The sequence below is a fragment of the Etheostoma cragini genome, chromosome 10 (assembly GCF_013103735.1).
Source record: "Etheostoma cragini isolate CJK2018 chromosome 10, CSU_Ecrag_1.0, whole genome shotgun sequence".
Classification (NCBI taxonomy): Eukaryota; Metazoa; Chordata; class Actinopteri; order Perciformes; family Percidae; genus Etheostoma; species Etheostoma cragini.
The window spans coordinates 4,387,459-4,400,524 of NC_048416.1; the positions used below are offsets into that span (position 1 = coordinate 4,387,459).

At 41.6% G+C, this 13,066-nt stretch overlaps 1 protein-coding gene and 2 non-coding genes across 4 annotated transcripts in view; all 3 read left to right on the forward strand.

The window, feature by feature from the left end:
• polr1a (RNA polymerase I subunit A) overlaps positions 1-13,066 on the forward strand; it is a 35,157-nt gene that overhangs the window by 15,886 nt on the left and 6,205 nt on the right. For both annotated transcript variants that reach the window (XM_034883045.1, XM_034883046.1), the window contains 11 exons: positions 128-280; positions 462-544; positions 3,573-3,738; positions 5,742-5,865; positions 6,341-6,441; positions 6,576-6,775; positions 7,682-7,849; positions 8,164-8,299; positions 8,523-8,677; positions 11,292-11,421; positions 11,591-11,698. In XM_034883045.1, coding sequence (XP_034738936.1) covers positions 128-280; positions 462-544; positions 3,573-3,738; positions 5,742-5,865; positions 6,341-6,441; positions 6,576-6,775; positions 7,682-7,849; positions 8,164-8,299; positions 8,523-8,677; positions 11,292-11,421; positions 11,591-11,698 — 1,524 coding nt within the window. The remainder of the gene's footprint in view (positions 1-127; positions 281-461; positions 545-3,572; positions 3,739-5,741; positions 5,866-6,340; positions 6,442-6,575; positions 6,776-7,681; positions 7,850-8,163; positions 8,300-8,522; positions 8,678-11,291; positions 11,422-11,590; positions 11,699-13,066) is intronic.
• Positions 1,126-1,262, forward strand: LOC117952327. Its single transcript, XR_004658389.1, has one exon. It is a non-coding gene; the product is annotated as a small nucleolar RNA SNORA5 (small nucleolar RNA).
• On the forward strand, positions 5,276-5,412 carry LOC117952326. Its single transcript, XR_004658388.1, has one exon. It is a non-coding gene; the product is annotated as a small nucleolar RNA SNORA5 (small nucleolar RNA).

A 13,066-nucleotide genomic window follows, 5' to 3' on the forward strand; every position in this document is an offset into this window, starting at 1 on the left:
ACACACACACACACACACACACACACACACACACACACACACACACACACACACACACACACACACTTTAATCAAGCCTCATGAACTTTGGCACTTTACCTAAAGATACTGCATGTGTGTGTGTCAGATTTCATGTCTACTAGGTCAGATCGAGTTGGAGGGCCGTAGGCCTCCACTGATGCCTTCTGGGAAATCCTTGCCGTGTTTCCAGCCATATGATCCTTCACCTGGTGCCGGGGGCTTTGTTTCTGGAAGATTCCTCACAGGCATCAAACCACAGGTACACAAGGAGAGCAGTGTTTGTGTTGTGTAGATGACTTGTTCTACACCTGTTGTGGAAACATATGAAAGCACTCTCTAACTCTCAAGTATGTTTTACGAGTTATGCTGCTGTGACATTTCTTTTTTTACTTTATGATACATTTCTTTCCTTGTCTGTGTGTAAACCACGTTGTGTTTAGGAGTTTTTCTTCCACTGTATGGCCGGCAGAGAGGGACTGGTCGACACAGCTGTGAAAACGTCTAGATCAGGATACCTGCAGAGGTAACGTAAACCTTCAGAAACAGCCGAAGATTTCTGTGTGGTCATGTGAGTGTGCAGTGGCATTTCCTTCACATTTGGTGCAATTTAAGTCTCTCTCACAAGCTCTTTGAAACCGAAACACCCTATCCCCATCTTGATTAGTATTACACAGGGACTTTGTAATAATTGAGGTCATCTGGGATTTTAATCCTGTGCAAATTTGTCATGTCTGTTATTTGTCAAGTAAAAATTATAACATAAAATAACTTAACATAACATATTCCCTACCCTGAGTTGCCAAAACACAGAGGTTGTGGAATAATAATCGGCATCCCTGTGATTTTGAGGGGCCACTGTTAATACTAGTTCCGTGCAAATAGAAAAGAAACTGTTGTCTCTGCAGACCTGGTTCACAGGCAACAGGCAGAGGAAAAAATATGATTTTAAAAAAACACTGAAGATTGGCACTAAAGTGAGTTAAAGCACCAGCTTGTTCTGGCAAAAAAAGCTGTCGGAGTAGCGTTTTCATTATTGATGTAACATCTAACAAGGTTTGAAGACACTGGATATGTAGAGCACCCTTACAAAGTTTTTAGGAAAAATGCATCCTTGTCAAATTAAGTGCTTCCTCTTCAATGGATGCCACTGGCCAAAATGGTTGCCACAGTGACGATGTAGTTCATGGGCCCCACGGTGCTCCAACATGGCCACTGGGGATAAATATGTACTACACACAAACACTAGGACTAGTATTACCTTGGTACCTCTAGTTATTTGTAATAATTGAGAAGGTCATCTGTGATTTTAATCCCGTGCTTATCTGCCATGTTGGTAATTTGTCAAGTTGAAATGACATAGCACATGACCTTCCTTGATTGGCCGAACAAAGGTTGTGTGATGATATTAGTCTTGAGTGGATAAGCATCTCTGGGATTTGAGGTCTCCTGGTAATCCTCGTTCCGTGCAAACAGAAAACAAACTGTTCATTGAACATGTGCATGCCCTACAAATGCATATTGTATGTATAATTTTCATATGCAAATATTTTTTATTAACCCCAGTTTCTTCAGGTCTGGTGTCCAACGTACATGTTAATTTGAGAGGAAGATGTATGGTTTTCTCATCGGATATAAGCCACAAACACATTGGAATATTTTATTCAATGCTGTGGCAAACACTAGATTGTGAGCGGTCTCTTTTGTTTAAAACCTTAAAAACTTTGCCAGCTGGTTTTCAGCAGTGAACTTTGAACTGTTGGATGTTATTGGCAGCTGAGACCACAGGGAGAAAAAAATAAAACATGATTTATATTTGGTAGCGTGAAACTTACCCGAGTCAGTGGAGCAAAGGTTTGTGATGTAACCCCAAGCAAAACCAGCCCAGTTTTGGTAAACTGACTGGATGGTCTCCTGTTTTCATCATTCATAAAAACACAACTGATGCATACCTTTAGCGGAGCGGAGAGCCGCTTCACCCACGCTTCTGGGACGCGCTGACGCAGCTGGTGGAAAGTCAAGCATTGACTTGAAGGCTGCAATTGCTCACGGGGCCCGCGCCGCCTCCACAATGCAGCAGAGACGTGCCCAGTGGAAAATGCCTGTGACGTGTACTCGTATTGAGCTGTAGCTACGAGGCATGTACTAGCTGGCTACTATGGTAACTGACAATGAAAGTAAACTCCTCAGCAAAATAAAAAAGAGTGATCTTGCCTGGAACTTGTACTGCTGCCCTTCACCAGACCATCAATGAAATCCTCGATCTTGATGTTTCTTATAAAAATCTAGTTGTGTGATATACATGTAGTTGTGGAACGTTTTCTCATCTCCACTGTTGTTTTTTTTTTTTGCTGCTGTCAATCAGCAGTGCAGCAACATGATAACGGAGCAGAACCTGATCATTTTGTAAAGATTATTGAGCCTCAAAGTTCAATAAACCCTCTCAAGTCGACTCGGTCGTATACGACGTAACACTACGTGGTATAATGTGATATTGAAAATCTCCAGATCAATACAGTGTGGAGACTTGCTTTTTTTGTGTAGAAGCAGAGAAATGCGCCGTTTTAACGAGAATCCAAAAGCTTGTTTAATCAATCGTGGAATTACAGTGTCTTTATAACATAAATAAATAGGTATTAATCCAAAAATCAACTCACTTTGCTCCTTGACCTTTCAGCCCAGTGTCACGTCCTGGTTTTAGCCGTGTAGCAATTAGCTCCAGCTTTCCCAGGAATATGTTTGGTGTCTTTGTAGTCCTTCCAGAAGCTTAGTAATCCAACTGGGAAGACTTTTTGGAGACTCAGACAAGTAATTCCAGAGCGATGAATTCACAACTGAACATCTCTTTAGTCATAGTTGTGTATAAAAATATTAATAATAGTAATACTCCGCTTATTTCGGCCAGGGTCCAAGATGGCGCTCACTGACAGGTCTATGAACCAATCAAATGCAGTTGGTCAGGTAAACGTGGTGTTTTGTCAGCCAGTAGAAACCCCTAGCAGGAGGGACTTGTATTGAGTGGATGTGTAGTGAGGGGAAATAGACAAAGACAGGCCAGGACGAGCCCTGGAGGCTTTGAGGCTGAAGTGAATTTTATTTGTATTTATAATAATTATTTATTATAAATAATGTTTATTTATTTATAAGTGAGTTTATTTGTGTTTCCCCTGATTGACAAGACTTGGGAGAACAATTTTCAGAAGCCTTAGTCATTATTGTTCTCTTTGTGATTTCAATACATTTCTGTGATTTTCTTTTTTTTAATTTTTATTTAGTCTTTTCTTTTGTCTTGTCTTGGTGGAATTATTGCACTTGTTGAATCTTTGTAACATATAGATTGTGGTCTAGACCTACTCTATCTGCAAAGTGTCTTGAGGTAGTTCTTGTTTTGATTTGAAAATATAAATGAAAATTAATAGAAAATTGACTGTAGTATTTAAACCCAACATTTAATTTACTGTACCTGCCATACTGATTTGTAGGATGCACTGTCCTCTCCTTTTCTTTTACTGACCTTTTTTCCTCTATGCCCCTTCACATCCCCACCTCTGCAGATGTGTCATAAAGCATCTGGAGGGTTTGGTAGTGCAGTATGATCTGACGGTGAGGGACAGCGACGGATCTGTGGTCCAGTTCTTGTATGGCGAAGATGGACTGGATATTCCCAAGACTCAGTTCCTGCAGTCAAGACAGTTCCCCTTCATCGAGGACAACTACGAGGTAAAACGGAGCACTACACACCAATAAGGATGACAAAAGGTGTCGTTTGACCCGCCCTAACATATACAACAGCACTAATTTTTCAGTTACATGGTACCTCCTCGACTTGCCTAAACTCTAATCACCTTTTTATGGTTTTCCATTATGAAAAAAGTCCCAGGTACCTGCCAATAGGTATTATTATTTTATTAGTACCACCTCCGTTGAGGTTTCAAGCGAGCTGAGGCGATACCAAAAGGTGACGTGAAACCCTGCAAACTGCTGATTGGTCGGAGTGAATCGTCACAATTCACTGCGTCATCATTAGTTTAGATTAGATTAGATTCAACTTTATTGTCATTACACATGTACAGGTACAATGCAACAAAATGCAGTTTAGAGAGAGCCTCCGGGCCGCAGCTATTTAAAGCGCCACACGCACTCTTAAAAGGATTTATGCAGATAGCAAGATAGAATACAACACATAGCAACATAATGCGCAAGTCTACAAACGGTACATGTGGATACATGAAGGATTTTTTTTGTGGTGACTCGGGTGGATGGGAAAAACAAACAAAAAGAGACTCAGGCAGGGGGGGATAGGGTAGGGCGCGCATGTGTGTGTGTATGTGTGTGCATGTGCGCTCGAGATATGAAGCCTCAGACTGTTCAAGTTGTTAGAAAGTTCAGTTTGTTCGTCCTTGCATGAGGAGATAAGACAATGCACAGGAGTCGATGGCAGTCCAGCTGCAGTCTGTTTACCCGCTCGGGTGGAGGGGGGGGGGCATAGATTACAATTTCAATCCAATTTAGGTTGATTTGGCGAAATTTGACCAAATCAGTGTCCGTCAATCAATTCCACTCGTCCTTTGCGTCACACGTGCATCCAATTCCTGAAGTGCCCTCTGCGCTTCCCCAGTCCGGTCTGAGATGTTACTAGAGAGTTCACTGGTCTGGTCGGCCCTCCGATGGAAAACCTTCATCCGCTCATTCACGCCATGTAAGCACTCTTTAAGCTCCCCAGACAGCTTCTAGGTAAATTTGCTGGCAGCTGTCTTACCAATTTTCTGATAGTGACGGGGGGGTGGGGGCTGAACAGATCCGTCATTATTAAATAGTTTAGCTTGCGGCGTTTTTTTTCTTTTTTCTTTGCTGCCTCCATAACATATTCCCTACCCTGATTCGCCAAAAAGCAGAGGTTGTGGAATAATAATCGGCATCTCTGTGATTTTAAGGTCCACTGTTAATACTAGTTCCTTGAAAATAGAAAACAAACTGTTGTCTGTGCAGAACCGGTTCACAGGCAAGAGGCAGAGGAAAAAAGATGATTTAAAAAACCTTAAAGATTGGCACTAAAGTGAGTTAAAGCACCTGCTTGTTCTGGCAAAAATAGCTGTCGGAGTAGCGTTTTTGTTATTGATGTAACATCTAACATGGTTCAAAGACACTGGATATGTAGAGCACCCTTACAAAGGGACTTCAGTGTGTGTTATTTAAACCAATAAAGAGAAAAACGTATAAGGCACCAATCTATTGTAAATAAGTACTTAGGAAAAAATGCAGCCTTGTCAAATTCAGTGCTTCCTCCTCAGTGGATGCCACTGGCCAAAATGGCTGCCACAGTGACGATGTAGTTCATGGGCCCCACGGTGCTCCATCATGGCCACTGGGGATAAATATGTACTACACACAAACATTAGGACTAGTATTCCCTTGGTACCTCAAGTTATATGTAAATGAGGAGGTAATCTGTGATTTTAATCCCATGCTTATCTGCCATGTCGGTTAATGTTGTAATTTGTCAAGTAGAAATGACACAGCACAGGACCTACCATGATTGGCCAAACAAAGGTTGTGTGATGATATTAATCCTGTGTGGCTCAGCATCTCTGGGATTTTGAGGTCCCCTGGTAATCCTAGTTCATATCATAGTTAATAGTTATCATAGTCTATACATTTGGTATAAAAGTAATCTGGACAGTCATAAATGTCAGCCATGTGTTATGTTTTCCAATCCCTGTTAGGTCATCAAGAAGTTCCAGGGCCTGGACGAGGTGTTGGCCCGTTTGGACCCGAAGACCGCCAGTCAACACTTTGCGTCCATCCAGCGCTGGAGAGCGAAGAGAGAAGTGGCATGTCCCCGGAGAGGTAGATAACAAAGTTTGGTTTGGCAGTAACATCATGTGACATCTTTGCTGCTCACACTGGATTCATAATCAGATATACAGTATATATTTAAAGAATGTTTTTTGGCTTTTTACCTTACCTTTTATTGTTGTATATCTATTTGTGCATGTAATCGGTTTAGAAAGTGAAAAAGTCCACACCAAGGGCACTTACCGAACAGAACATACAACACTGTTAAAAAACTGCTCCAAACTTCTTTATTGTAGACCAGCCTTTACGTCTGTGATGAACGTGCGTCACTTTGTAACACACGTTATAATGCTCGCTTAGCTGCTAGCTAAAAAAATCCCATTTTGCGCTGTTGTGGAGCATAAATGTGATCAGGAGTATCCAGGAAGTGCACAGTAAAAACATGTTGCATGCTATGTACGGTATGTATGTTTATTATGTGAATATTTGTTATGTGATATGTATATGTGTTTTTAATATGTATCAGGAGCATTCTTGATGTTTTCTCAAAAGAAGTTGGCCAAACTGAGACAGACTGAACAAAGCACAGAACCCGATGTCCACGGCAGAAATGCTGCTGTTCTGCAGGTATATTGAGACCAAATGTAAAAGATCAGTCCGGTTTGCTTGGTGTTACTTTGTCCCTTTTAGCCTTCGTACAATCAGTACGACAGAGACCTCTGACCTAGTCTAAACAAGCTTGTCAATTGCTCTCTCCACAGCTCGTACAGCAGTGGCGCTCGCTGGATGACTCCGGCAAATCGAAATACAGCAGGAAGTCGTCCCGCTGCCCTGAGCCATCTCTGGGCGTGTTCAGGCCGGACGTCTGCTTCGGCTCGGTATCGGAAAACTTTCACAGCATCACAGAGAAATACCTCGAGGACGAAGGTAGAATGAGTCGAGACAGCCTGGACACCGACAGGTACTGACTGAGGCTGAAAAGTATCTACTGTACCCTTAGAGCTGTAACAATCCCACATTCTACTGTACCATTAATTGTCTCTGAAATGATTGAGTTTAACAATATAACTGTTTCTATGAGTCATATACAAAAAAAACATCTTTATGTATTACTTTTTATCACAATTACAGTTTTCAATGAATTGCTGGAAACTATTACTATTATAATTATTACTATTATTAGACATCTTTGTTATATCACTGTTGTATGACCAAGATGATTTAAAACACAAATACACTCTCCATACAGTAAACCACATATTTCATTTCATAAAACATTGAAAAGTTTCGCTTAAATTAACATTAAAAATTAAAAGAAATTACCATCAACAGTCATACTCCTTAGGACCTCAGCTAATGTAAGCGATTAATTAAACAAAAGACATGGCGACTGTGTTAAAAAATCGTTTCGGATGAGAGCGTCAGCTAAATGACAGGTATTGTTACGTAAGGTAAAAGCCCAGAAATGCGGAAAAACAGTCAATCTGGTTAGCATTTTACTTTGGTGAGCCCTTCTCGTCCTCGGCATGGGATTATGGTCAACGTTCACAACAAATAGAGGGAATGCCATGACCAGTGCTCCCTACCTTAAATACTATTTGAGTATTATATATAGTATAATATTTGACTAAAACCTGTTCACAGTGACAGCACTGTACACGTAAAATGTAAAGGGTAATGTCTGTGCTTACCATTGAAACAACCTAGATACGTAGAAAGGGTTCCTTGCCATAGCCCATCAATCACTGCTGGTCTCTCTCTCTCTCTCTCTCTCTCTCTCTCTCTCTCTCTCTCTCTCTCTCTCTCTCTCTCTCTCTCTCTCTCTCTCTCTCTCTCTCTCTCTCTCTCTCTCTCTCTGTGTCTTCAGCCTTCGGCAGCTGTTGAACTATAAGTGGCAGCGTTCACTGTGTGATCCGGGAGAAGCAGTGGGTCTGCTGGCGGCCCAGTCCATAGGCGAGCCCTCCACCCAGATGACCCTTAACACCTTCCACTTTGCTGGCAGAGGAGAGATGAACGTCACTTTGGGGATACCTCGGTAACGTCACCTTTGTGCCCGACTCCTTCTTGACCGCTTATGTACATATGAGCACGTTATCCAGGTCCGGACGGACGCAGCTCTTTGACCCAGCAGAGACAGACTGTTGGCTGTCCCTGGCTTTGCTTCCAGAGAATAGAAACATACAGCTCATAACATCGTCCACCCCCCTTTGCTCTCCTAAAACACCTATTCTACATCAACACCTCTTCTTCTTGCTTCTCTCCACTTACTCGTCCATACTTCATCCATTCATTTAAGCTTTCCACCATACTTTTCCTCCACGTCTCACTCTGTGCATGTGTGTCTTGCAGACTGAGAGAGATCCTGATGGTGGCCAGCTCCAACATCAAAACTCCCATGATGAGCGTTCCAGTGCTGAACAACAAGAAAGCCTTGAAGAGGGCCAAGACGCTCCGTAAGAAACTGACCAGAGTCTGTCTGGCTGAGGTAAGTTTCTCGTGTGTTTTCTTGCCCCTTTTTGTATTCTGTTTTGTATTCTGTTTTTGCTCCACTTCCTTTTTCCTTAAGTTATTATTGCCTGTGTCCAGAACTCAAACTTTGAGTGTTGGTAGAAGTTTGGGGAATTAAAAAACTTACCATGTCTGTGTGTGTCTGTGTCTGTGTGTGTGTGTGTGTGTGTGTGTGTGTGTGTGTGTGTGCGCGCACACAGGTGCTGCAGAAGGTGGATGTGGTTGAGACACTACGGATTGAAAGTCACCAAAAGATGCGGATGTTCAAAGTCTCCTTTAACTTCCTTTCTCCTTACCGTTACTGTGACGATAAGCTGCTATCACCCCATCAGATCCTCCACTACATGGAAACAAGGTAGGTGTCTGTGTGTGTGTGTGTGTGTGTGTGTCACTATCTGAGTAAATGTGGGCCGTTGCTTCTCCTAGACCAGGAATAACCTGATATTAACTAGGAATTGTTTTCTGGCTGTTTGCAGATTATCTGTATCTGAATTCAGTTTGCCTGTTAACCGATAAAGTTAATTAATTAAAAAGTGCATTACTTTGGCTTAGCTACAGCTCTCTGTGTGTCCCCCTGCTTTGGGAGCTTAAAGCATTTAACCCTCCTGTTGTCCTCGGGTCAAATTTGACCCCTTTTACAAATTGTCTATATCTGAAACATGAGTTTCTTTTTAACCAAATTACCACAAAAAAATGGATTGGATTCCATACACAAGGCTCTTTGCAAATACAATTCAGCTGTACGCTCCTCTGATCTTAACTACTAGTCAAAATAATTTCTGCTTTTTTAACTCAAATATTAAGTAGAATTCTATATTAAAGAGTGTTATTGATCATGAACTCCAAAAAGTACTGTAAAACTAGTGGTAGTAATTTGATGTTAGTGAAATCTTAATAGTCTGAAAAAAGGGACGAAAATGTCAAATTTCTGTCCGTTTTTTTTAACCCGGGAGGACAACACAAGGGTTAAACGAAGGCTGTCCCTCATTCCGCAAACTTCCGTCAGTACACTGCTAATGTGCACTGACCACTTACTGCTTTAGTGCCGACTTGTCCTCTTGATGGTTTTGTCCCAGAATGGACACTTATGTTAAAACACCTACCGGATCTGACAAGCGGGATGAACATGATGAACGCTGATATATCTTCTCTAAAGTATCTCATGAGAGGGACCTGTCTTCTGGAAACTGAAGGGTACGAGTCAGTGGCCTTGTGCGTGAGAAATGGTCAAGATCAAGGTGTTAAGTGGGTAAAATCATAACAGGATGGGGCCCTGAAAAAGTCGCTGTCATAGAGTGACAAAAACACACTTAGGATGTGTATTGGTGACCGGAGTCGCAGAGGCCCACAAGAGTAGTGGTGTCTGTCCGATGATGAGAATCTCCTGAGTGTAGGATGATGTTAGGAATGAGTGGGTCCAGAAGGGAGGTCCTAAAAACTATAAAGCATGTGTTGATTTTATATTTGTTAAGAATTTTTGAGCAGTGCATCTGATGTCAACTATTCTTCCTTTCATGAACGTCTGTGCACTGTTTAAATAAAGCTACATTTAATCTAAAGTCATGGGATTCGTCATGTATGACGTCTTCTCCGTCATTTCCGAGTCTCACCCTACATCAAACGCAACACGTGTGAAGGAAATCTTCCAGTATTCAAATTCAAATGTGGGGCGCCCCGCTCGGCTCGCCGCCTCTCAAAATCCAACAAAAACCTTTTCAACTGACCTTTCTTGATCTAAGATGAAGACAGATTCAGCAAAAGTTTGACCTATTTCTTGCTTAAAATGTTTTCAGAAACATGTTTTGTTGAATTATTTTTTACAAGATTGAATTCCGTCTGAGCTGCCATGACAGTCAGTTTAAAATTCTCAAGCAGCCAGACCATGTGACGTGTTCGTCCAATCAGCTCCCTTCCGCTTTGTTGTCAAGGTGGCACCTGTTTAGTGCAAGTAGGGTCCATCGTTCCAAAGGGGGTAAGGTTCTCCTCTCTAAGCAAAGCTCCCTATGGCGCCATTCTAATGCTTCTAAGCCGTCACTTGCAGTTAGCACCCCATTGACTGCCATTCATTTTGGCGCCACTTTGACTGTGAATAACTTTACATCTGAAGCGTTTAAAGACTCTATTTGTCCGTTGTTTATTTCTAAAGAAACACGAAAATGTATAAATAGCTCCATGACCTTGTACCTCATGTTATGGCTCCGTAGCAGATGTTTTTATAAAATAGGCTAACGATGTGTCATAACCACGTGACTTACTGTTGCACAGTAGAGGAATCACCATATAGTACAGGGTAATCTTGCAGACAGTTTGGACTTCTGTTACCTGTTTAGTTTTAATTACTAATGTTAACTGCCATGTTAGTTACCAGCTAGCAGTTATTAGCCTGTGTCTATGTTATCTCCTAACGTATACCTACGCTCTCTGTCTCTGCTGATTGGAAATGATTGAGATTTCTCTTGCACAGCTACCAGAAGACTTACAACTTTCATACAGGTTGTTCATGTCACATCTACGTCTTTAAGCTCAGTTGGAGGCTGGGCAGTAACACTCAGCCATCACCGGAAGTGCTTCTATTTTCCTTCACTGGTCTCCGTCCAGAGCAACGGGACCTTTTGGTCTATGACATTCCACACTGAACTTTTTGTCCGTTTTTACTGGCTCATCCGGGTACTTTCAGTGCACTGACTTTTTGCGTTATCTACACAATATACTTAAAACTAAGTATTTGAAGTGTGCAAGTAGGCGGTTTGAGACACAGCAGTGTTTTGTGTTGGAGTTTTTAACATTCTGAAATCTTAATTTTGATTTAAAGATTTTAATTTTTACTGGAAATGCATATCGGATACAGATATCGGTTATCCTTTTCATTAACTACTAATAATCGGTAACGGCCTTGAACATCTGTTGATCCCTAAAATAAACCTCTCATCTTCTGTGTTTTACTTTTTTCCGGCCGTTTGTCCTCCCAGGTTTTTCCGTCTCCTCCTCGAAGCCATTAAGAAGCGCAGTGCCAAGCTGGCTTCCATTGCCGTGGAAACAAGGAAGGCCACCCCCAGAGATAAGGACCATGATGGCGAGGGAACAGCTGACACAGCAGAGGTCCATTTTAATTGGCTTGTCTTCATTTCAGGGTTCCTTATAGGATATTTTTAGAATCAGTGTTAGCAATCCTTTTTTAATGTTTTTGTCTGAACTTTTCTTTCCTTATTTGATGAATACCAATATGTATACCAATGTGAAGTATCCTTGTCTTGTTGACATTCCTCAGTTAGGCGACGTAGAGGGCGAAGAGGAGCAGGTGATTGTTGATGACCAGGGGAACGAAGGAGACGCCGATGCTTCAGATGCCAAGCGAAAAGACAAACAGGAAGAAGAGGTACAATGATGGATGATATATATCTTCTATTAAGTACTATTATTGTTTTAAGTCTGTGGCGTCTTATTTGATTAGGACAACGCTCATTAATCAACATTTCTGTAAATGCGCCAGTGTTAGCTAGTCGGCTGTAATCCTAGTTACCCAGCATGCATGTCTTTATGGTGGGAAGAAACTGGAACTGGAAACCCACACAAACACGAGGAGAACATCAGAACTCCACACAGAAAGGCCCGGCTGTGACTTTCGCAGAACGCAGCGCGGTCAGCTGAGGATTTGTATTCAATCAGACCACAGATATTGACTCGTATTACTCGTATAATACTTGTACTCGTCCAAAGTGCTTTATCCGTACCGGATACTCGTTTCAGGCGGGTACTCGGCTCATCCCTAGTTAAGAGATTGCCAACGTTATTCCAGTTCATCATCTGTGAACCAAACACCGTGACGATACATGGAGGCATTAGAGGCAGTGTATTACCAAAAGTATTAGAATACATTTTCTGGAAACTTTGTCTGCACAAAACTTTGGGCCAATCCATTTAGTAGATGTGGGGACTTTCAAAAGTAAAAGAGGGATTAGAAAAATTAGAAGTTAGACGTTGGAAGAAACGTTGTAAAGTGCAATATATCGCAGAGTATTGCAATGTGTTTAAAAAAGCAATAATATTGTATCGTGATAATATCATATCGGGAGGCAATCTGGTGATTGTGGATTCAGTTGAGATTTTTCGAATTGAACTTGGTAAAGAACATTTCTTACTTACCCAACTGCAGCAGAAAAAGAGTGCAGAGATAAAAAGAGCTGGTATCTGTCCTGTAAATGTCTCTGTTTATTACAGTGTTTCTGTTTCCTAAAATTAAAACAAAAATGGCTATTTATAGCCGCTGGTATTTTGCCTACCTATTGTTCTTTGCCAAGCCAGTAGGCTACACTGTTGGTACCATTTAAGCCTTTTAATTTAATCCTGTGTACCAGAGCTGGTAAACAGGATTTGAAAATCCTGAAATTTGGTATTTGGATCACAGTGATCCAATCCAATGTTCCTTTTAAAAGTAAGATGGATCAGGTGATCCTGGATGGTGGCCCTCCTCCCCACGGGGTTTGGGAAAAATGTCATTGGAGTTGGCTAAGGCTAACGCTATTCACCACACATCATGACTGACATGACTTCTCAAACCATGCTGCTATTGACTGTAAATGATCTGACAGCTGGGTGGAAACAGACATGGTTTTTCTACCAGATACATATGACTGAAAAACCTGCTCATGGACTCGCTTGTGTCAAGTAATATATATATATATATACACTCACCGGCCACTTTATTAGGTACCCCATGCTAGTAACGGGTTGGACCCCCTTTTGC